The sequence below is a fragment of the Gambusia affinis genome, linkage group LG13, assembly GCF_019740435.1.
Source record: "Gambusia affinis linkage group LG13, SWU_Gaff_1.0, whole genome shotgun sequence".
Classification (NCBI taxonomy): Eukaryota; Metazoa; Chordata; class Actinopteri; order Cyprinodontiformes; family Poeciliidae; genus Gambusia; species Gambusia affinis.
Window position 1 is genome coordinate 3315858 of NC_057880.1, and position 24815 is coordinate 3340672.

Genomic DNA, 24815 nt, shown 5'->3' on the forward strand with positions numbered 1-24815 from the left:
TCTCTCCTCTCCATAAGAATCTCTATAAAACCAAGAATCTACGAAATGTGAGAAATATTCCGAAGGTCGTAGTCCCACAGTCAATATGATTGAGTTGTTGAATATTTTGCTTTGATATCAATAAAATATGTCTGCAGATGTTAGAAGGAAAATGCTTAAAAGTGCCAATTTATCAAACAAATTGGTCAGGATTTTAAATTTTAGTTATTTTAGGCCAAAAACACATCTCATTATTTTGAGATTTAATTATTTTCTAGTTCTACGCTGGATTTTTGCGACCTGTCAGCCTGACCCATCACACTCAGTGGGCAGCAATAGTAACACTGTTATACAGAGGATTCATTTACTTATTGGGAAAACCCAATTAATATTGGTCCAGAAACCTTTGTTTCCCAGTCCAGAGACCAGATGTTTCCTGTAGTTCTGGACCAGGCTTGCACTGCAGCGGGGGTTCTGGTCCACATTCTTTGTCTTCAACTGCTTGTGGGCTAAACTTTATCATTCTGCTTTTTTCTGATTTATTTGTAACTGCTATTGCTGCCTGTGATTTCTACTGGGAAGTTTGTGTTTTTAAGAAACCCTTGAAATGTTTCAATAACTGTAGAAATGCACACGAAGCAGAGGAAGTGAAAGCAAAAGTGGAGGCTGGTTACAGATTCTGAGGAAGTAGAGCAGGTCATGAGCTCATGCACCAAAAACCATGAAATTAACTTTCAGGTTCTCTACTCTGTTTATTGGAATCATTATGAGTCAAACCATCAAAGGAACATCCCACTATTTTCTCCATGGAGGTCTTGAGTACCACTATATATCAGTATTAAGTTCTTGTCCTCTTAAGTCAAATTTCCTTGCAGCAAGGTGATAAAAAAAATAAATAAAGACACCCAAAAACAGAGTCAACGGAACTACAACAAGACAAAGACAGATGGTGAAATGTATTTATGACAATATTAGCGTATTTTAAAATAATCATAAAACAGTTATTTGTTGATAATCGAGCGTAAGAGAAAACGGATTTCTCTTTCAAAACCGAGTCTCCAACATCCTCGTCTAAAAATGAACTGTCATCAAAAAACCGTCACCACAAGTTCAGCAACTCTGAAAAGTATTAAAACCTTTGTTTTAAAAAAAGAAAAGAAAACAAGTTCTTCTATTTTCTTTTTATACATGTGCAATATATCTACTTATCCACATAGTTAAAACTGACATAGTAAACTAAAATAATATTATTATAAAGTTCTTTTATTTCAGTAACTCAATTCACTAAGTAAAACACATTTCATGGATTAATTCCACACAGACGGATGTTCCTTCAACATAAGCAGTGCATGTTTCCCTGTGTTTTTTAGGCACAGTCTGCAATCAAACAAGTTGTTCCTATTGTACACCACCAGGTGGCAGGATGGCAACAACAACAAACGTTCCGAAACGTAAAGAGTGTAAACGAGTGTAACGTGCTCTGAAAGGACAGTGAACATGATCCATAAACAGTTGTAATGATAGTAGAGTCCCTCAGATCATAAAAAAATATTCTGATCTGAATTTATTCAAACCTTACGGAGCCCTCGAAGGGACATGGGGAAAAAAATCATTTTGCGTTCCCTCGCAATAATACTGATCAGTTCATGCTGAATAATTGAATACTGTAAGCTTTTCTTACGGTGCCCATCGTACTTTCTGCCTTAATACAAGACTTTCGTGAGGTTTTTCCATGTATGTTAATATCTCGTTGTGAAATATCTGAAATTTTATATATTTTCCTTTAGGATAGAAATGCACCATAAACATATGATAGAAACAGAAACTGTAGGAAAGAAAGAAAAAGTACATCCAAACTATTAGGACTATATCTGAGTTATTATCGCGGGGTAATTTTCTATTGCGAGGAAACGCAAAAGAAAAGAATTCCCCACGTCCCCTCGAAGGCTCCGTAAAACCTAATCTCGAATGGAAAGGATGTTATTTATTTATTTTTTATTTTTTAAAGTTGAAGCCAAAACCTGCTCACCTTCCAGCACCATGCTGGACTGTAAGAACTGCTTACGTTGCTGCTTGTGATGTGTTCGGTTTTCTTTTTGCATTATATTGCATTTATTTTTAATTTCCAATGACTCCAGGTTCTAGTTCATGATTCAGATGCAGTGTTGCAAATGTAGTCATGCTACATGTTGTTTTAAGAGAGAAAAGGCTTTTTCCTGATAAACAAGCCATGTCTGTCTGATCATTTTCTAACTGTCCAGTCGTAACTTCAATGACAAAGGCCTGTTAGTTCTCAGAACCTTTGTGTTTTTTTTCTTTTTTCTCATTGTCAGAGCATTTCACACTCCAGTCTTCAGGCTCTTGGGAGCTGTCCTGAACATTTCTCCCTGGTAAATAATCAATTTCTGTGGGATGATGGGCTTAGATGGTTTGAAAGATGTCTAGTAGACTACCATGGGTGCGTTTCCTAAAATCATTGCTGATGTCCTGCTTGCCCCAGAGCAGCAACCCTCCTGCTGCTGGAGAGTCATCTTTACAAAATAATGAGCCCTCCTGTCTTTAACTATATTTGGGCTCAGAGTACCATCTGCATCCCAACGATTTCTGTGCTGAAAATACATTCTTACTCTTTTTGTCTTGACATGTGTCACTTCCTGGTTCTGTCAGTGCACACAGCTGTAGCGCAGGTCCCGTCACCCCAGGCTGCAGTGCTGTTAAAATAGCAGGATCCATTCAAACAGAGGGTCCTAAACACACATCCTCACATATGTTTTTAGTTTTTATTTTTATTTTACAATGACAAAAAACCCCATTGAGATTAAGAACCTATTTTTAGATATACCAACAAGATTACAAGACTGATGTCTGAGTTCAGGCTCACTATACACATCACACACTCTACTATTCATTAGTAGTCCAAAAACATTCATTAAAACATTCAGAGCTTAAATCTATACATGAACAACATAAAAATGGATATAAAATTAAAGGGAATCAAAAAATTTTGAAAATATAAATTAAAACTAATTTTTTTTAAAAAGCAAAGAGCCGAAAAACGAGAAGATTATAAGGATGACTTTTAAGATCAGTCTTAGCTGCATTTCCATTACAAACATATGCAGATCTTTGTCAACTTTCTTCTGATTTAAAAAAAAAGGACACAGTTTTGCAGTTGCGGTGTTTCTATTAAATAATGATTTAAATTAAAATCACACATAAATAAGCTTGTTCAGACAATGAGTCATTAAAATGTGGTCTTCTTCTTCATGGTTTGTGGCAACGTCTGGCTGCTGATGCTGCCATTTGCAAGTGCTTCCATTGCAGTTTTACAAAATAATTAAAATAAAAAATCACATCGTATTGCCTACATTTTTCTTGTAAAATAGTTTTTTTTAACTAATATGTTTACATTGAGCAAATTTATTTTCTGAATGTCAAGTTCCGTGTCAGTGGAAACGCAGCTGTGGTGAGGACGATGGACCTCTGTACCCAAAGTGGAAACAGATTCCTTTACTGTAGAGAAGCATGCTACTGGCTTTTTGTTAGTATTTGTTGTTAGTATTTTCTTTATTCTGTAAACAAAAGTGCTTGTCATTACTTACATTCTTAATTTAAGATAACACCAAGAACAATGTCTTGTTTAATACTCTAGATCTTCTTTAAGATCCAGGGTTTATGTCTGAACACAAAACAAAATCTGATCTTTCTGATTAACTGAGTGACAGTGTGAACAAACCATGCAAACAACTACAAACCAATGGGACTAACTGTTTTATTGAAGTGGTCCAGTGGTTACGGGTTGGTCACACAACAGATGTTTGGCTACTGAGTTCAAACCAACATTTCATAGATTCTTGTTTGTGCTCTTGATTTTTGGAACGCGCTTTCAATCCATCCTGCACAAAGGCTCTTAAATGCACATTCATTTCAATGAAACAATCACTTCTATAATGCATCATAACACAAGTAAACCACAAAATATAATCCGTTGCTTAGTTAACAAATAAAAAGAAAAAAAAATTCCCCTTAAAAAAAAAAAACTGAACTGAGCTGAGCTGCATTGAGGTCAAGGTCAGCTGCAACACATTAGGTTTGTCTCTATAAAGTGCATATATCATTATCGCTCTGACGAAACCAAGAAACCTGACATTTCTAAAACATAAATCATGGTTTTCAAAGTGGCCTAGTCACTTTAAAACCGACTTTTCAGATAAAAATATAGCCGTTTGGGTGATTACTTCCTTATTAAAACAGAAAGTTATTACCATTTATGAAGGATGTTATGACTGTTGCAGCACCTTAAAGCCTGTCGGTCTCTATGGCTGTAAACGGACAAATTATTTTCTCTATCTATAAAAGATCTTTATAATGAGAATATGTCAAATGTGTGGCACTGACTTACTACAAAGACCCTCTATGAACGGAAATGAACGTTTCGACAGCTGCATTAGTTTAGCACAGTTGAGCTATTATGAGTGACTGACTGTAGAGATCGTATACAACCTCCTCAACACTTGCTAATGTCATGTGACACGCCTGCACACATGTGAGTAATAACGCTGTTAAGAATGGGAGCTGAGATTACAACATCAATATGAATGAAGTCAGAATTGTAAAGTTCTGGACAAGTGCAGGACCAGCTGAACAGATAGTAATCACTACTTCTGTCTTGGGTGGACATTGTGTTTTGCACACTTGTTCAGCTTTCGCCTGCCTCTATTCCTTTGCCTTATGCCGATATTTTTCCATAAATCTGAACAACCCTGAACAGAAGTGAAAAGGAAAGGTTGTACAATAGCACACATGCTCTTTCAGAAACTGATTTCTTTTAAAGTAAATATTTTCTACACCTTGTAATACAGTATGTACACATTTGTAATTATTTTATTTCACACTCTCACATATTTCTTTCTTTTACTTATTTTACAATTTACATCTTTATGTAATATTGATATAGTGGAATAGCATTCCGTATATTTCACTACCATATATCATATGCTTGATTTCAGAACTTTACTAATAAACAGAGGAATAGAAATGATCATCTGTTCTCTAAAGGAGCGCATCCTTTCAGCAGTTCACTTCCTTCCGTCTCAGACACGGCTCCACCGCGTCAGAAAACTCAACATGTGTGTCGGGAAAATATTACAAGAACCTCACAGAAGATTCCTAGAAAAACAGGAAGCAAAATGTGCATAACAGTTGGTCCTTGTCTCCCACTGTAACAACATACATCATGCTAGCACTAGAATATATTACTTATTACAAAATAAGTGACACTTTAGAGTCCAGTTTAATATTTAGTAGCATCTGTGCTGTCTGGATGACATATTATCTACACACATTCATAGAGCCGATGAAAGCCCGTGTTGCTGCTGGTTTAGCTGCTGTTGCTGAGAAGGGCCAGAATGGAGCTGGCCTGCGTCGCCAGTTTGCTGCTGCTGTTGTCTGTCAGTTTGTTCAGACTCTCCTTAATATTCACAGAGTTGAGTTCCTCCGTCATCTCACCTGTAGCACAAAATTGTACAGTGTTGTGCATGATTTTGAAAAACAAAACAGAGCAAAAACAAGTGCAGGACCAGCTGAGCAGATAAAAATGCTAACAACCTCCAGACTCTGGTAACAGCAGCATCATTTCTTTATGATGCTCAACAAGTTAAACTATGTTTTCTAAAGAATGGTTTTTAATTTTTGACAAGTTTAGGCTTTGTTGAACAGCCATGAATCATTAGTTTCTGAGAGTTTTCTTTATTGACCTCTGTTTTGTTAAAGAGACAAAAAAAAAGGGTTCAGACCATAGACACGAGCTAACGGCTAATCAACACTGCAGAGTTCTCCTACATTAGGACGACTCTGATCGGGATAAACATTTAATCATTATTACATGGTTATTTATATAGAATATTATAATTAGTAAGAGATGGTTTGTTCTTAAAAACATTTTTATGAGAAAATCTATATTATCAAACCTTATTGGCAATGGAGTACAGTACAAATAACCTAAGACTCCATATGGAACAGTTTGAAATTTGGCTTTGGAGAATGAAAAGTGTTGTAAAAGCAAAAGCGTACCGGAGTTAGCCAAGGTGCAGATCAGACCCAGAGCACTAAACTTGACCTCGACTGCCCCCACTGGATCGTCCAGCATATTTTTCAGCATGGGTAGCAGCTCTGCCTCGCTAAACGGATCCCTCATAGACTCTGGAAGTCATGAATAGAAACAGAAACAGATGAGTAAAAACATTGTTCCTGAGATGGTCAGAAATAACCAGAAAGATTAACCCTAAACTGAACTGAAGCATGTTGGAATACCAAGGTCGCTGTTTGTAGTGATGCAATTCTTTCATTCCAACATCACAATCTCCAAGCATGATGGGAAAATAAGCAGCTGCCTACATGGACAAGCCAAATGTTTTCTATAAAAAATGTTGTTGGATGAGAAAAAGATAACAAGAAATATGTTCAGAAGAGTCCAGGTAACGGTTTATATCTGAGAACATTGTGGCACTCGTCAGGCATGGTGGCAGATGCATCATGCTGAGGGGTTATTTTGCTGCCAATGGTTCTGGTGAATTGGACTAATAAAGTTAGAGGACTACCTCCAAACTCTTTGATTTCAGCTTAAAATCGGCTGCTGAATGAGTTTCTAAAAATGATTCCCTTTGGCTCTATTGGCCTTTATTAACAGTAACCAGACAGGAAACGAGCAGAGACAGAACTGGGGGAAGACCTGCAGCAAAAGACGGCTGCATCAAATATTTTATGTTTTTTGCAGAATCCATCCACTCTGAATCAAACAAACTTCCCACATAATATATTTGGTACTCAGTTCTTCTATCAAAGGATAGACACAGCTGGAGCATTTCTTCATAAACATTACAGAAACTCTGAAATAGCTCACCAATGTCAATAGCTGATGCTATTGCAAGGGCAACCAGGGCTTCATTCTGCATGATAACGTGCTCACTTGTTGCCATAGAGATAAGGTGCCGAATCCCATCTGCTCTAACCACAGCACGGACAACTTCCTGTTCGAGAAAGGAAATGAGTCCAACATTCAGAGACAGAGTTTCCCTTAGAAATGTTCAGCATTATGAATGGGACCAAGTCCAGTCAGAACCAAAGACCATCCAGATCCAAAGACCCGGTCTAGACTAGGAAGCTCACAGGACTGCGGCTGTGTCTGATCAGGGCCGCCAGCAGTCGGCTGGCCTCTCCTCGGACGCCTGCGTGGTCTTTGGCTTCACACCACTCCATGATCCGCGCCAGCAGCACCGCATCTCTGCCCAGCTTTAAGGCGGCTCCCTCTGAAAAACACAATATAAGGTTCAAAATCATTTTAATCTCTTAAGTCATACATGAGTTAATCATAATTTGAATTTGTATTTTAACAACTTGAAATTGGGCCTGTGTCTCTTTAAAAAAAATCCTGCTCTTTCGAAAGCGCTGCCTTCAGGAAGTCACAACAACATGGCTCCTCTATTAACCCTTCAACAACATTTTTACCAGCGTTGCTCTGAGAAGTAGCAATTGCTGCTGGCTATTCTGAAGGACCTGAGTGGGGGACTTGAGCTGCTCTGGGAGGCAGAAGCTCAGACGTTTGGATGCTGCATCTTGTCTCTCCTCTGGTTCGGCTGTTTTTTCAGTCTTTCTCTTCTGATCTTCATAGCTGCAATATTCTGACTAACTCTGTACTTAGTACCAGATCTGCCCAGAAACAGAAATAGATCTGTGCAGCCAATAACCTGCAACTTGCTATAGAGGGAAAATCTGGCATCCTGTTATTTGCAACTAGTAGGTGGAACAATCCTTTTAGATAACTGATTGAATAAAAAAATTTCAGTTCCTATGTGAAGTCATTAACACAAAACAACAAACTTTATACTTAAGGTAACACAAAATTTAATAATAAGCATCAAGGGGTTTCAGGCTCCTGTTCATGTTGGGCCATATCAAGATCATAAATGTCCTTACAGGACCGGTTATGAAAGACAGTATCGGTAAAACCCATCAACAAACTCCTGAAATATTAAATAGCTGCTTCAGCATTTGATAAATATTTCTTAAAGTTAAATAATATTACCTTTACCACTATGACAATGTGTATTTCATCTACATATTAAAGATTCTGTTACAGTGTGGGGTACAGAGGAAGGTAATTATGTGTTTATTCGTTTGTTTTTAAAACCCAAAAAGGTATTTACTTTTCCTCTTACAACTTTACCCACATCCATGTGAGGCTCATTGTGTTTTCATCCTCCTGGAACTTCGATAAGAATGGAGCGCGCCTCCATTTTCAATGTTTCAAAGGTTTGGAAGGTCTTTCTTACCGTCCTAATGCTGAGTCACAAACGCTGGTTCCCAGACTCCATGTTGGGTTATCACTGTGTGATAATCCAAACAGAAGTAGGTAGAGACTCTCTGTCTAATAAGAACAGACCAGACTGAATAGACACTGGACATGTCTGTCTGCCTGCTGTGCTCATTCTTGCAAGAATCAATAAAGTTCTGTTTGACTGAAAATCACCAATCTCTGTTTGGTAACTAATCATGACAGTTCATTAGGAGAACTTCTTTTTCTCCATTGTAATTTTTTACCCCCATTATTATGCTGTTAGCTAAAACTGCCATGAGTGCTAGAAACCCTATATGCCTTTATGAAATCCATGTTGTGTATTGTACCCAGTGCAGCAGTCCCTCACCTTGCCCGTCCACCATCATGCGTAGTGTACCCAGCAGCTTGAACTGAACCGGCGGCATGTCGGTGCGCAGCAGAGACTTGATCCTCTCAGTGACTCCGTCCTCCAGCATCCTCACTTTGTTGGTGGCTGGGAGACAGACAAGGTGTGTGTTGGTGTGTGTTGTTGCCTCATTGAGTGCAGACTATGTGTTTGTTCTATAACCACTGAAAAAACAACTCAGATGTGATCTAGATCCCTGATCAACAGATTCCATCTTGTTCTCCGTTAAAAGTTTCATCTCAGTCCAGGCAGTCATTATGGCTGCCTTGGGTTTCATAATGATTCCTCCTGGTTAATACATTCTGCTCTGTATGTATGACCTATGACCTCCCCTTGTACTCCACCCAGTAGCCTCAATGTCTTTATTATGTATAGAAGTGATGCTTGGTTTTTTCTGATCAGTTTAAATATACAGTGAATAACTTTTGTTTAACTTTTATAAAAGATACTCAGGTTCCCTGGGTATATCTATGTGTTTTTAAATTGAGTGAATTTAAATTTTTAATTTTTCTTTCCAAGTTAGCCTTCTAAAAAGAGCAACAGAGCAATATCAATGCCTTCAGCATATTTTCTGATATTGCGCCTATTCAATGTATATCCATAAAAATCCATATTGCAATAACATAGATTTTGAATTAAAATTGAATTACTATTTATATCGATTCACATTTTATTCTATTAAAACCATATGTTTTATTGTTTTTGGATTGATGCAAATCTTTCTTGTATTTTTGATCAGTTTGACATTTAGTAAAGCTACTCAGTTTGATCTAGTTGACCATATTAACATGCTTTGTTCCTCCATGTTCCTCCATGTTCCTCCATGTTCCTCCATGTTCCTCCATGTTTTATGCTGTCAGCCTCCACAGTGTGTGTTCCTGCACAAATGTTACGTCTGAACCGTAATGTTACTGTTCTGTTTTGAAGAGTACCAGGGATGGCCAGGTTTCTGAGCGCGCTCAGTCCAGCATGTTGAACAGAGACGTCCCCTTCATCGACATGCTGCTCCATCAAGGTCAGGATGTGTGGAACCACACCCAGATCCAGCATCTTCACACAGTTACTGTCTGAAAAAGGCAAAGCAAGTTCAGAACTTAGTAACTAATCCCACAAACACCTCAGTCTAATAACATTTCAGATACTCACAGTTAGCAAATATGTAATTTTGAACAATTTTTGTTGTAATGCTTTAATTGATATTATTCATGCAAAAATGAATAAGCAATAAGAACTGAGGTTTTTTTGCTTTCTCTGCACTTTTTCCCCCTGACTGCTGTCATCCAAACTAAAGGTTGCATTTTGAAGGCAAACTTACAATAGTAGCAATCTGATGTAAATGTAATGGTGATTATATCATTTAGGCTATTTGCTTTGTGAATCAGAAAATGACATGATGCTGGTAAACGAGGCAAATGTTTATAGATTTGGAGTTGAAAGAAGGTACAATGAAATAAAAGTGGATTTACTGCAGAATTAATAACCTGGAGCATTTGAGAGTAAATCAAAGTAAAACTTACGGGGGATTAAACAAAAGTAGACCCTTTACACGGCTGTAGTTGTTAAAGATCCTCCATCCACACAAGACACTCAAATCTTACCATTTCTGGCAAAGTTGGCGATGGCCAGCGCTCCTGACAGCTGGAGCTGAGTGTTGGAGCTCTGCAGCCATGACAGAATATCCTGGTAGACCACGCCTGAGCCCTCGCCAAAACACTTCTGCATAGATTCATCTGGAACACACACACACACACACACGCACACGCACACACACCCAAACAAACACAAAGAAAAACTGATGTTTCTAATGTTACATGACACCCCTACGAATTTGTCCAACTAACAGCATTGGTCTTTCAGTCTATCTGTGACACAATGCTTCTCTAATTTCTGTTTCATGAAGCAGTTAGTAAAACAGAACTCACTGTTCGGTGTTGTGTTAGACTTTATTCATCCAGATGGTCCAGACTGAGCTTCGCTCAGCGCAGCTTTCATCTTAAACCGTCTGAGAAAAACACTTTGCACGTATCTTGCATAGTTGTTGGTAAGCTCAGTAGCACTACTCCTCTCACTCACCTCCTAAAAGCAGGGACACTATCAGGTTGGAAGCGATCTTGATGCTGCAGAGGTCATGGGGGTCGGAGTGTCCTTGTAGATCTCGGATCATCAGTGATAAAGCCTCCGGTACTCCTGATTCTGCAAACTGCAGCTTCAGTGCATCTGGTGGCAAAAAAGACAAGAAAGTTTGACATGATGTGTGTGACATGGAGCTGTATATTTATAAGTCTATCTGTCTATCTGTCTATCTTATTGCTGTTTGCATCGGACTAACATTGTTTTTCTTTGACAGTTCAGTCTTTCATCATTTTTGCGCAGTGTGCTAACACCAGTTTAATTTGATTCAAGTAAATGTAAATCTTGTTATTGACATAGCAGATACTAACAACACATGCCATCTAAAGGCACTTTCTAAAACAAAAAAATCTGTAGTCTACTGAAATAATTGATCACTTCTCAGTTTTGTTACACCACAACAAGTCAATATTACATCACCTCAACCCCACCCCCCAGTCTCCCTAAACTTCTCCTCATGTCTTACCACTTTCGCCCAGTGAGCCCAGTATTTCCAGGATGACATGGCGCCGCTCAGCATCAGGAGCCCGTTTGAGCTGAAGAATGAGTGTGTTTGCCACATCCTGATCCACCAGGGCCTCCCGTGCACAGTCTGCAAACACAAGGTTCTATAACAAATGATGGAGTGGCCAATTAAAGTTGTTTATCATATAATGAGCTTTTTGGGCCAAGGAGAAATCAGAATAAAACTCTGGGCTTCAGCAAATATGGTTGGATGTAAGCTTTTCTTAGAAACAAATCTCCAATGTCATAAGCAAGCACACCATCTGGTAATTAAATGAACAATTATTCACAATCTGTAGATGTGAATATGTAACCCAAAATGCAAAAAAAAAAACAAAAAAAAAACATTGTGTTATTATCATTGTAGAATTATCTTATTTGCAATAACTTAAGTTGTCCTAATATCTGTGTATTACGACAAGCTTGCAGAAGTTATATGGGTTGTACTTCTAGAACTGCTGAGATACAGCAGCTCTACTTTAAGTCCCTCCCAGAAGACCAAGCTTCTCACTCTTTCACTTATGGAGCCCCCAGACACCCAAAGGAGAAAACTCCACTGGTTCTGCAGCGATCTTGTTTTCAGGGTTGGAATGTAGACAGAGATATGACTCAGCTCTCTCTTCACCATGACAGATCAGTACAGCACCCACTTCACTGCAGACCCTGCACCAATCCACCTAGCGATCTCTCGCTCCATTTTTCCCTCATTCACGTACAAAACACCAAGATACTTCAATTCCCCCACTTGGGGCAGGACCTCTTTCCCAACTTGGAGAAGGAACTCTACCCTCTCCCAGCTCAACACCATGGCCTCCGATTTGGAGGCACTGGTCTTCATCCTGGCAGCTTCACACTCAGCTGTGAACCGCTCCAGCAGAAGTTGTTATCCATGTCTGTCCAAATTCTTCCCGTGCCTGAGAGTTGCATCAACGACCACCAGAGCTGTATTGTGCTTGAAATGCTCGTACCCATCAGCTGCTTCTGGAGTCTCGCAGGCCTAAAAACCTGATAAGACCGCTTCTCCAGCCTGACAGCCTCCCTCACAGCCCGTGTCCACTAGCAGGTTCAAGCCCAGACAGGCACTGACCACTTTGCTGGTAATCTGCCTTGACAAAGTAGGCACAGAACAGTTTCCACTCTGACTCACTGTCAATGGAGCCTGGTGGCAGTGTACTTTGCTCCTGTCCTTGGCATTACAGTCTGTGATGTAAGGATGTAAAACCCATGGAAACCCATTCCATGACGCTCTGTACACATTGTTCTTGCTCTGATCTGAAGGTCACATTAAGACTGGGTGCCTGCAGCTGCTGGCTGCACAAAGTTTGTGTTTTATCATCTTGATTTCTCAATTACACAGAAGTCACAATTATTATCATTACTTAAGGTTTGTAGCCTATGATAAGCAAAAGAATAAGAGTGGCAGTATTTATTATATTAACTAAAAAACTGTAAAAACATAAAGTAACTAAGAACTTGTGAACAAGGTCTGATCTTTGTCTCATTCATGGACTTTACTTTGTAAATTGTAAAGGAAATGAGAGGCAAAAGATGGAAAACAAGCAAAGGTGACACACAATGTACCTAGACTTTTGGACAAATGTCTAAATACTACTGAGGGGCTTTCATGTAGGTGGGTAATAAGTATGTAAAGAAGAGTGGGAGATAATCACCCATATCAGCCAGATTACAGAGAGCCAGCAGGCAGACGTTGACCAGCGGGTCATTATCAGGGTACTCCTTCATGATGGACACTAATCTGGGGATTACACCACTCTGGACTAACTGGTCCTGTTGATGTGCTGAGGAGAAAGTCAGACAAGGAAGGTGTGTAAGGACATCATAACAAATATGAAAATCTAAATTGAATTAATTAATTTTATGAATAAATATCTTGTCATATATTTCTTTCTGAAACATTTCCTTCGGTCTATCCCATATTTTATTGCACCTTATGTTGTATTCTATGTGATGAAATTTCACTTATCTGTTCTTGTAAAGAGCTTTGTTGTACTGAGACCATGTTAAACAACAACAACAACAAAAATCTAATACTCTAATTCTCAAACTGCAGAATTAAAATGTAAAGTGTTGAGTGGGTCAAAGTAAGTCAGACTAGATTAGATTAGATCAGATAGGACTAGATCAGATTAGATCAGACTGGCACTGTGCTGTCAGAGCTGCTCACTGTTGTCGAAGCAGATGCGCCCGATGGCCCTGCCAGTGTTCAGCAGCATTTCCTGGTCGCTGCTGTTCAGATGAGGAACCAGAGCCTTCACCAGGCCCGCCTTGATGCATGGCTCTCTCACTGCGGCTGCAACATACAAGGATGACAAAGAAGCATGGAGACCCGACTTTTATAGTCTTTTTGTTGTTTGAGTTTGAATCAAGACAAAGTTTTACATCCATTACAAAGAGGTCAAAAAGTTTCCTATGCATTGTTTTACTTATATGGATATGAAACTTAGCAAGAATCAAGATCAGATTGATATGAAATACGGGAGAGGAGTCCTTCATCTTGGAAATCTTTGGTACCAAACAAAACATTTTCAAAACAGAAAAGGAAATCTGGTTTCCTATTCTTGGATAGCAGAATGACAACGTCTCTCCAAAATGCAACACAATGAGTTGGGAGCTTCTGGATGCCAATATATAAATACATACACATGTTCTGCTTCCAAGGAAATGGTTTGGTTCACCTTTTCTGCTTAAAAACTCATATTTTTCAAGTCAGTTTTAGAGTAAACATCTTATCATTTTAGTTTACTCCACCTGTACTAGATCAGATTTATGACAGATAGAAACTTCCATACAAACTAAGAACTGCGTTACTAGGATAGAATAGAATTTATTGTTTGTCACTGAACATAGAATATATTAAAGCCAGCTGCAAAACAATGTAGAAACATTTATACAATATAAACATACAATAAATATTGTGACATTTACAATACTGAATCAGGTCAATTTATATGCACATATATATATATATATATATATATATACATACACATACACATATAACCATCATATAATTTAGTGCATGTTGGCATTCAGGGTGTTAATTGTTTTTGGGAAGAAGCTGGTTTTGAGTCTGTTTGTTTTTGTTTTGATGCATCTGTAAATAGAATACCATGAATGGAGGTAATGGTCTCAAAATCCCTTCAGGGAGGAATAATTTTCCAGCAACAAACTTTTCTAGATACAACGAGGAAAGTTTAGAGCTTGAACAGTTGAAAATTGGCTAGAAAAGACCAAGAAATATTTAGATTGACCTCAGAAATTTGGTAGGAAAATAAACCTTGGACATTTCTGAGTTTGAAAAGTCACAAAAAAAAACCACACAGTTCAAGAATTTTTTATTTTTTTTTACTTTTCAAATTTAGAAATTTCAGAGGTTTTCAAAATTTCTGAGATTAACCTCAATATTTCAGAATGTTCTGGCAGAAATTTACTCTGCCTTTTTTTTCTACCTACAGTGACTCTAATATGCTCTGTAATGTACAATGGCACAGTAGAACCATTATAGAGAGAACAACAATAATAGGATATATATGTCATGATCAATTTCTTTCTCATAATTTTAACTTGCATCTTTTCTATCTTAGTTAGTACAGATCATAAAAACGTTTTAGAACAAAAAGAAAAAAAATGACCTGGTTAGTAAAATTGTGTTGATGGAAATCCAGCACTCTTTATGTGAGATTGCTGTTTACTGATGGAGCTAGTATATGCAGAGTGACATACTGCTAACAGGGCTGGGCTCTCCTGGTCCTGGAGGGTCAGTGTCCTGCAACTCTTAGATGTCTCCCTGGTCCAACAGACTTGAATCAAACAGCTGAATCACCTCCGCAGTGCAGTCAGATTCTCCAGAATCCTGCTAATGATCTAATTATTTGACTCAGGTGTGTTGAAGTAGAGACACATCTAAAAGTTGCAGGAGACCAGCCCTCCAGGACAAGCAAAGGTGACAGCATTTTACTGGAGAACTCAGATTGTTGATGTGTTTTTTTGCTTTTTTTTTTTGTCAGTGTGTAGCAGAGACTAGGGGAGCAGTAAAAGCGTACCTTCTCGTGCCATTTCTGCCACCAGCAGAGCCACCTTGCAGCTCAGGCTGCTCCTGCTCCGTAAGGCCTGAGCCAGAGTGGGAAGGATCCCACTTCTCACTATCTCAGCAGCCGCATCCTTCTCTGTGGGCAGGACACACAAAGCTATTTTTTCCAAACATTGTTCTTTTTCCTCTGATACCACCAGTCTCTCTCTTTCACAAGTTACTTTACATACAGATTAAAATGCATTAAGGAGATGCCATAACCACACATCAGCGAAATTCTTTCTAATTTGTTCTCTGTTAGCCCTGCGTAGGTGAGGACACTTTATTGGATTCTTTTTGGCTTTTGTAAGCAATCATCACTGAATATTGTCTGAGCTCACTCTTCTCCAGCAGAGCAGTCAGGACTGTATCCAGATGAGGCTTCAGCTCCTCTTCGATCAGCTCTGTGCTCACACTGATGGCCTTCAGGGCCTCGTTTAGAGAGTCTGCAGAATAAGTGCAAATGGTTTGTCAGGTCAAAGTGTATCTGTAACGTCAAATACATTGGTTTTTATTCAATTCACTTCCATTCAATTTTATTTATAAGACATGTCTTCTCAAGGTACTTCACAAAAAAATAAAATTTTATTCAGTCATGCATACATTAACATGTTTTCTAGTTATCAAACAGTACAGTAGGTTCAATTCAGTGAATGATGGTGCAATGATGAAATAACAGAAATCCAGACAGCACAGGTGAGCTTAGAGGTAAAGAACTCCACACTGGTAAAGAGGGCAATGACAAAACATGACATTATGACAATAGACAAGGAAACAAGAGACACAGATGGACTTAAATACACAGAGGGTAATCAGGGACACAGCTGGGAGCAATCAAGGGTAGGCGGGACAACACAGAGACTCAACAGAACACAGAGACCTAAAGAACACCACAGAAAACCCAATCCCCACAGAGTACTCATAAAATACACTTGGACACGCACAACTACCTGGGATGTAGAGACAATGGTTCTGATACTGATAGTTCTCAAATCCAGCTGTTTTAGTCACTTTGCCAAATGAAATCACTGATGTCAAGACCAAGAAAACCCACAACAAGCCTCAACACTCAGAAGCTGTTCTCGCAACAAGAAGTGGAAAAATGAGTTCGTAAGCATTTGAGGCAGTGTCTAGATCAGGGGTTTCAAACTCCAATTGAATAGAATAATCAGGTCATTAAGGTTCTGGAGAACTGATCTAAATGAGGAGGAGGTAATTAAGACATTTTATTCCAGTGTTTTGTACCTGAGGCACATCTAAAAACTGCAGGACAGCGGCTCTTGAGGACTGGAGTTTGACACCCCTGGTCTGGATCAAAGACCCTACATTGGTGGAATATCTGCACCAATACAGACCCAGATGTTCAGAGGAGGAAACAGCATGGAGGGGTTGGGACCATGAACAGGCCCATCTGCCTATTGAGATGAATCATATGTCAAACTCAAGGCCCAAATGCCTCCTGCCCTCCACCCTCTCTGCTCCTTGGCTTTTCATGTGGCCCCCTAAACGTCAGGTGCTAAATTACATCAATCAGCCCCTCCCCCTCAGTTTATCGCGATTCTGCGACCGCAGAAATTCATGCAACATCCTCAGATCCCTGCAGATTTACACGCTAATGCATCACTGTGAGTTTATTGCACATTTTTTGCTATTTGTTTTTTTAAATATCGGGACCGACTCCCCACTCCATATGGAAGTATTTCCACCTGGGGGAAATACTCAAGGCTGAGGAAATAGACGGTATAATTGTTGTGGCAAGTAACAACGTCATATTTGATGTCATACTGAAGTGCAAATATTGCAAAACACCTTGCAAATATTTAAATTAGCACCAAAAAAATCTGTGTGCAAAAAAAATATTTAAAAATCAGCAACAACTGCAAAATCCCAGAGGGACTGCCTGATGTGAAAAGATGTTCAATATTACTTCATTTCAAAAAGTACTTACTGAATGCAGACATAACCACATACTAATATTTTAACAGCTTACTGGGTTTCATGAATAGCTACATATTTGGCACAACAGACACTTGAGAACAATCATGATCTTAATAAGAATTAAACTGACTTTGACTTCCCCTGAGTTCAACACTTTATTTCCTCCTGCACAACGTCAAGAAGAGGAAAAGATATGACATCACCATCTGCTGCAGAGCCGGGAACTTAAAGCAGATCTGACGCAGGCAGCCTGGGCAGCGCAACACCCCTGTTATATAAGCTAGAGTTGGAACAAAGGTCTGGGGAATCTCATTATCAGACAGGACAGGTCTAATGCCTGAGAGCCGTCCCAGCTACACAACCAAACATTGCCATTAGAAACAACCAACCAATGATGGTTGATATCTGACACAGACTGGAGGAGAACCGTTAGGATCTCCTGCAAGATGAAGACACTCTTCATCAATACCTTTGCCAGGGAAAAGTCACCTCCCAGCAAGGGTTGAGGGACAGAAAGGTATTCCACCAGGTTTAACACAACAGTTCAGAGGAAATCCCTGGGGTTCGCATTAGCAGCAGGTAACTCCAGGTTCAGAATGTGCGTTGGGAAAGTTGGGAATGTAGCAACTTGATCACCGTTGCTGCTGGTTTCCTGTGACCTCCAACTGACTGCATGGATTAGAGGTGAAAATGACGAGCAAGGAGGATGTTTCTGCAACACCGATGAGTTGTTAGGTATGTTTACATATCTCACTGCTCAGATATGTAAACATTAATTGTGTGAATCTGCTTCTAATGTCGTGTGATTAGAAAGCAACTTGCAGTATTATATTTTCTGTTTTATTTTATTATCGGGCTGAATATTCATTTAGTAACCTGTCAAGGGACTGCAGATGAGAAGTGGCTTATGCTGCAACCTGGTACAGCAAATTATAATATTTATGTTTGAACTGTCCCTTTCTAAATGAAGTTTTGCATAATAATAATAATAATAATAATAATAATAATAATAATAATAATAATAATAATAATAATAATAATAATAAATAATCATTATATTATTCCCATTCTAATAATATTGCTTAAATGGCTTAAATTAGCCTAACTAGAGTTATTTAACCTACAATCATGGAATAAAGACAACCTGCATGCAGCATTGCATCTCACACAGAAACACACACAGAGAGAACGATTTGCAGACAATAATAACTACAGCTAATCCCTTCAGACCCGACTAAAATAGCTTGAGTAGAGGGGAGGGGCCGCTATTCACTACCTGCTACGTCAGGACCTAAACCCCACGTCTTTTTGTTTTTCTGACCAAGTGTGCGTGTTTGTGTGTGTGTGCGTGTGTGTGTGTGTGTGTGTGTGTAGAAGGACGAGGGAAGCAGAGGAGTTGATTTATTAATCAGTCTTCCTGGGATCTTTCAGGAAGCCCCCCTGGTGTGTGTAAGTGTGTGTGCGGACATGCGTGTGTGGGGGTGCATGTGTGTGTGCGTGTGAGAGAGAGAGAGAGAGAGAGAGAGAACTTCTACTCTGCAACATGTCAGCATGCTCACAATAACTCAGCGGAGCTCCTCTCTATGCAGCTGGGGGGAAACAATGGCACAGAGCTGTAGAGTCTAATCCAATTCATGTCAGGCACTACTTAGCTTATCTGAACGCCTCTCCATCTACAGGAACTAGATGCTTATCGTTAAAGATGTTGAAAAACAGAAATGTGTCGGGACTATTTGAAATGTGTTGGCACGATGCACAGAGTCAAACTGTCTGGGTCCAGTTTGTCACATCAGCTGTTAGCAAGAAACCAGCAAAACCAAAACAGCACAGAACAGACAGCTGCAGTCTGTATCTATCTATCTATGTATCTATCTATGTATCTATCTATCTATGTATCTATCTATCTATGTATCTATCTATCTATCTATCTATCTATCTATCTATCTATCTATCTATCTATCTATCTATCTATCTATCTATCTATCTATCTATCTATCTATCTATCTATCTATCTATCTATCTATCTATCTATCTATCTATCTATCTATCTATCTATCTATCTATCGATCTATCTATCTATCTATCTATGCGTTCATCACACACACACACAGGAGGATGTTATGCATGGAGCTACTCACCCACGTCTGTCATGGCTGCTAGTCGGCAGACTCTGCTGGCTCCCTGCTTCTACTGCTACTGCTGTGTGTGTGCGTGGGGGTGTGTGTGTGTGCGTGTGTGTGTGTGTGTGTCGCTTAGGGTTGTGGCCAGGAGGAGAGCAACACTCGCATATTAAGATCAGGCTTTGACTGATTTTGCCTCACCATTTCTCCTTGTTTTCAGTTCTTACTTTTTTGTTTGTTGCTCAGATTTCCTGTATCCCATAATAATCCCTTTCTCCTTCATCCTTGGTGTCTTCCTCACTTCTCATCTCTGCTTGTGCAGCACTCAGCACCACCTCAGTAAAAATACACCGTCCTAGGAGCCTTCATGTTGACACACCCATACAGGGAGGTTTGAGACCGGGTTCTTCAGAGGAGTAGATGTTGCAAAAGTCACCAGGTCAGAGGAAAATTATATATTTTCCTCCATCTACCAATTGTCGTTCAGGATCAATACTCCTTTTTTTTGTTCTTTTTTGTTGTTGTAGCAGATGGTTGTTTGCACTGAACCTGCTTCTGCTGGATGTTTCTTCCTGTTAACAGGGAGTTTTTCAGTTCGTCCAGGAAAAGTGAATGCTGCAAGTTAGGGACTTGATGCAATCTGCTGGGTTCCCTTAGAAAGAAACTTCAGTTAATTTGAATATTAAGCTGAGCTTAATGCTTTGATTGATAACTAGGATTGATTAGAATGCATGATTGGATTTCTGAGGATGAATTCTGCTGTTATTGGAAAAGCTGGTTTTCTGAGCTCATCATTGGAAATACAGCAAGAACAAGAAACATAATTTCATTTAGGAAAGTTGGACGTCTCAGAGCAACACAAGTGTGTTATTCAGTGTGGGTGCCATGTACATGAAGATAGTGAAACACACAGGTTTAAGCTGTTTTTCAGCACCTCTGATGATTTATTTTATTATTCATCAGTGATGTACAGTTTTTATTAATAAACACTTCTTTTGATGCTTGTACACATAGACGGAGGATATTAAACATTGCTCAGGTTTTCTTGCAATCTTTACTTACCTCAGGTGCAATAAATGCACCTGCTTTTTGTTATCAGTCACAATTTACATTCATTTATGTATTATTTTTTTTTTATATAAATTTACATTTAAAATCTAATTTACTTTAAAGTAATTTAATAATAATAATAATAATAATTTTAGAAGTAAATGTACGCACTGGTATTATGGATTTAATGGAAGTAGCAAAATGATGGTCATGCTGAGCAATAGTGAACATCTTTTAGATCAGGTACTTTGGAAAACAAATGCTAAATCAGTTTCACTTTATTTTGGTAAATAAACAATTTCACACATAGAAAACAAAAACAAAATACTACTCTACAAACCCATAATTTAACAAAAAAAGAAGTAGGCTGAAGCCAAGGCTTAGGCTTGCCTACTCTGAAATAATTGTTCATAACCAACATTACATAATTACCTGACTGATAAATAATTGTTAGGCTGTGTAAACCAGAACAAGCTAATCTGTGAGTTCCTATTATAATATTAAGCCCAGCTGTTTCAGTTTAGTGGTGTTACCATCTCACAATTCAGTGATAAAACTCTAATATTTTTCTCATTCAAAAGAATCCTAAATATTTCCTATGCTTAGAAAATAATGACCATTGTTTTGGTTCTAACGTTTGGCTAATGTCTCTCATATCACGCTGAAGAGGGCGCTCTTTCACAGAAAGTCATACTTCTCCAGACGAAGAAGAAGCTGTTACGACACTGAGGTTCGCTTTACGGATCACGCAGCTTTTCTGGCTACCTAATGCTGGTCCGGTGGTCCAGGCAGATGAAACAGAATTTGTCGGTTGTTTTTAGTCTCTAAGTTTAATATCCGAACCCAGAACAGCAGCTGCTCTCCGGTCCGTCTGCCGGTTCTGACCCGGTCCGCTCGCTGGAGATTAATGGCGGCTCAGGGAGGAGTTCTGTTCCAGGAGAAGGTCAGCAGGCTGCTCAGCAGGGAGAACGGGAAACCGGTGCTGAAGCCCAACAGACCGCTGGTCCTGAAGGACTCTGTGGCCAACAAGAAACCCAAGAAAGGAGGTAAGAATCGAGCTGTGAGCGGCCGTTCCTTTGCTGTCTCGTCGGGGTTAAAGGTCAACCCTTCTGTCTCCAGAGGCGTCCTGCATCACTGAGATGTCCCTACTGATGGCCTGTTGGAAGCAGAACAACTTTGTGGACAGTCTTTGCTCTAATGAGGTCAACACCTTCTACACGTGTGTTCACAAAGCAGAGGTCAGTCTGGTTGTTTTCCTTCCACCAACTGGTGCTTTTGGTCTGAGATTTTGGTGTTTCCATTGCAGCTTTTGATTTACATATATTTCCACAAGACTGGAAAACAAATTAATCGTTGTGCAAAAACTTGATCAAAAAATATGTTTCTTTTCTTCTAAATTCCATTAACCAAATTTGTTCTCATGATTCCAATTTGATGGAAACGCAGCTAATGTCTTCAGTCAGAGGCTTCCTCGGGTTCGTTGCAAGACTGTCTGCTACAGGAGATCCTTCCAGCTCACAGCATCACCATCCACAACGACTCTTTGAAGATATTTAGATGATATGTTGTTATGACAACATTTAGCTTCCGTTTGGGAAAAATCAAGTATTTTTGAACCATCAGCTACACTCCCCTTCCGCACAATCAGAACCTCTTCTTTTCTGCGTCGTATTACAAGCAGTTTCTCCGTTTTGTCTTTGCTAAATTATCAAATATTTAACAATTAATAATTATCAAATATTAATTGGAGCTGTATATATACATATAGACAGAGAGAGAGAGAGACAAGTCATCAATATCAGTAGAAAATATGTCTGATAAATTGTTCGATTATTCACTGAACTTGCATCCAGAACCGCACAGCATTCTGGGAGATGCAAGAACCGGAAATTCTTTAGCCGCTCAACCTAAGTAACTCGCTGCCTCACTCTTTGGTTACTTAGCGACAGCCTGATGAGTAACCTGCGCAGCAGCAGTTTAAGTGTTCTAAAGTACACGGAGGTCTTCATCTGTCTGCGCTCCATGTGTTTCTCTGAATGTTGAGGACAGACCTGCTGGAGTAACACGGCGTTTCTGTTTCCCAGGCAGCAAGGAAGAACAAGTCTGAGCAGAGCAACGTGACTGGAGGACGTCTGACACCGAAACAAGCCACCACTCTGCTGAAGAGGTTTCCTAACCTGCGATCTGAGATCTAACAGACATGTTACAGTTCTACGTTTGGATTTTATTATGTGTTGCCTGGATTTCCCCTCTGTAATGATGATCTGTTTGTACATTTGTTCAATAAATTGTTTAATTTACACAACTATCACTCCTTCAGAAAACTGGACCTGAACTCAGTGATATGATCAGAAGGAACTGCACGAGTAAAGTGTCTACCATCCACAGAACTTTCCTTAAATTCTGATATTGACCATGAGGAGAGACTGAATTTGGCCAAGGAGCTCCAAGGGATTTCATTGGATAAGCCTAATGTCCATCAATAAAAATCAACCAATGGGCTTTTGCGGTCAATAAAAATTATATTTGATATTTTTTGTTAAATTATGGCAGCCTAGGTCCATTATATATATGGTATATAACGGAGGTGCGTTACTCCAATTTACACGCCACTTCATACTTTCACCCGCATTTGGTCAGTGGCGGGTGCTAATTTCCACCCCTGGTCATCAGTCAGAGGCTTCTTCAAACCGCTGTAATACAGACTGCTGCTGGAGGTCTTTCATACCAACAGCCATCACAATCTATAATAACTCTTTGGAGAACCTTAAATTAATGAGTTACAGCAACATATAACATTCTTTTGGGCTCAGTGAAGTAGTTTTGAATTTGAGTTGGATGAACGGTGGAACCAAATAGGCATAATTATAGAGGGAGGATTACAGAATGAATCTTTACCAGAATCAGTGATCAGTTATATAACCAAATCAAAGTCACATTAATATTGGCTCATTTCATCATGTCATCCATCACCACAGATGCAGAGTGTGTTTAGAAACCTCTGGCTTTAACATCGGCAGAAACACACGTCACACGTTTTCACCTTGATCAAAGAGTTACACCAAAACACTGACATGGTCACCAAAAAAAAGACAAAATTAAAGAAAGCCAACCATGGATTTAAGATCTTTGATATATTAGTTCAAACTTTGCAGAGCCAGCTGTGGGTGTTTCAGGGTGTGGGTCCCAAACTGGGCTCCTACAGGTCTGATGGGAGAACGGTGGGCAGGCGACAGTCACACGAAATCTCTGGTTCTTGCAATAAATAACTTGAGAGCGAATGAAATACTGCACAATGTTTTATTACAAAAATCACAAACATGTTTGTGTTTCTGCTTCAGGTACCAAAGCACAGTTAGAAGTTAGACACCATAATTCACTGATCTCACCGCTAAAGATATCAAACGACACATTTCTACAGAAACACTGGCAGGCAGAGTGTGTAACATATCCACGTTAAAGCTCAAATTAGCTAAAATGCTAACGTCAGCTTAAGTTTTATCATTATCACATTGGCTGCTGCTCCCCTTTCTGATATTTCTATCCATCATTAAACACCGTGAAGGTGATGAATAGATGAAATGAAGAGAATTAAGTAACAGTAGTGGGAGAACAATAACAAACAAAAATATGTTAGCTATGTTGATGTTTTAATGCTCCAGGATGGTAAAAATAATGAGGGACGACCGGAAACGGAAGCAGGTCCTGGAGGAGCTACTCCTCAAACAGAGGAGGAGGAGCGAGCTTCAGGTGGAAACTCTCCGGCTGGGCTGGAAGCAGGAAGCCTGCTTTCTCGCTGCTTTGGCCGTGCGAAACCTCGGAGAGGATGGACAGCTGGAGGACAGAGAACACACCAGAGAAACATCGTGGTTACACACACGTCGTCAACTAACAGGGAGGCGTATTCCAGGTAGAGACAAGTTGTGATTATTTCATTTATAACATGGGAAAATTGTCTTGAGTGGAACTGCAACCTTTTCATCAGTATTAATAAATTATTGACTTAAAGCAAACTCCTACTTATTGCTGAAAAGTTAACTGGGTAACACTTTATTTGATGGGGTGTGACACTGTCATAACAACAGTCATAACAACAGTCATGAACATGAATGAGTCTATATGAATGAAAGCATACTTTTCCATGTTTCTCAGTGGGATGTTGACAACAGATCAAATCTGTTGTCATGACAACCATCAGTTTTGATACATGAATGACGCTAAAGCAGCATTACATATAACAGTGTCTACGTGTTTCTAGAACTG

At 39.3% G+C, this 24815-nt stretch overlaps 3 protein-coding genes across 7 annotated transcripts in view; 1 reads left to right on the top strand and 2 right to left on the bottom strand.

The window, feature by feature from the left end:
- Positions 1–3737: 3737 nt before the first annotated feature.
- On the bottom strand, positions 3738–19647 carry si:dkey-191g9.5 (rap1 GTPase-GDP dissociation stimulator 1). 4 transcript variants are annotated; one of them, XM_044136624.1, is made up of 15 exons: positions 19521–19647; positions 15786–15890; positions 15419–15541; positions 13540–13665; positions 13025–13153; positions 11317–11442; positions 10794–10937; positions 10319–10450; positions 9653–9787; positions 8682–8807; positions 7147–7286; positions 6881–7007; positions 6052–6180; positions 5323–5487; positions 3744–5148 (listed from the first exon to the last, which is right to left on the bottom strand). In XM_044136624.1, exons 1-14 carry the CDS (start codon positions 19531–19533, stop codon positions 5360–5362), a joined length of 1683 nt encoding a protein of 560 aa, XP_043992559.1. In that variant the 5' UTR covers positions 19534–19647; the 3' UTR covers positions 3744–5148; positions 5323–5359. The 4 variants fall into 4 exon arrangements, with proteins under 4 accessions (XP_043992558.1, XP_043992559.1, XP_043992561.1 ...); XM_044136623.1 differs by having other exon boundaries at positions 3738–5487; XM_044136626.1 differs by lacking the exon at positions 19521–19647 and adding an exon at positions 17852–17871 and having other exon boundaries at positions 3744–5487.
- A 1564-nt stretch (positions 19648–21211) lies between these two features.
- Positions 21212–22857, top strand: chchd1 (coiled-coil-helix-coiled-coil-helix domain containing 1). The gene is made up of 3 exons (XM_044135778.1): positions 21212–21598; positions 21672–21790; positions 22637–22857. The coding sequence occupies exons 1-3, from the start codon at positions 21460–21462 to the stop codon at positions 22745–22747; spliced, it is 369 nt and encodes a 122-aa protein (XP_043991713.1). The 5' UTR covers positions 21212–21459; the 3' UTR covers positions 22748–22857.
- A 976-nt stretch (positions 22858–23833) lies between these two features.
- The window catches only part of vps8 (VPS8 subunit of CORVET complex), a 29279-nt gene continuing 28297 nt past the window's right edge, over positions 23834–24815 (bottom strand). For both annotated transcript variants that reach the window (XM_044135780.1, XM_044135779.1), the window contains one exon: positions 23834–24386. In XM_044135780.1, coding sequence (XP_043991715.1) covers positions 24267–24386 — 120 coding nt within the window. In that variant the 3' untranslated portion in view covers positions 23834–24266. The remainder of the gene's footprint in view (positions 24387–24815) is intronic.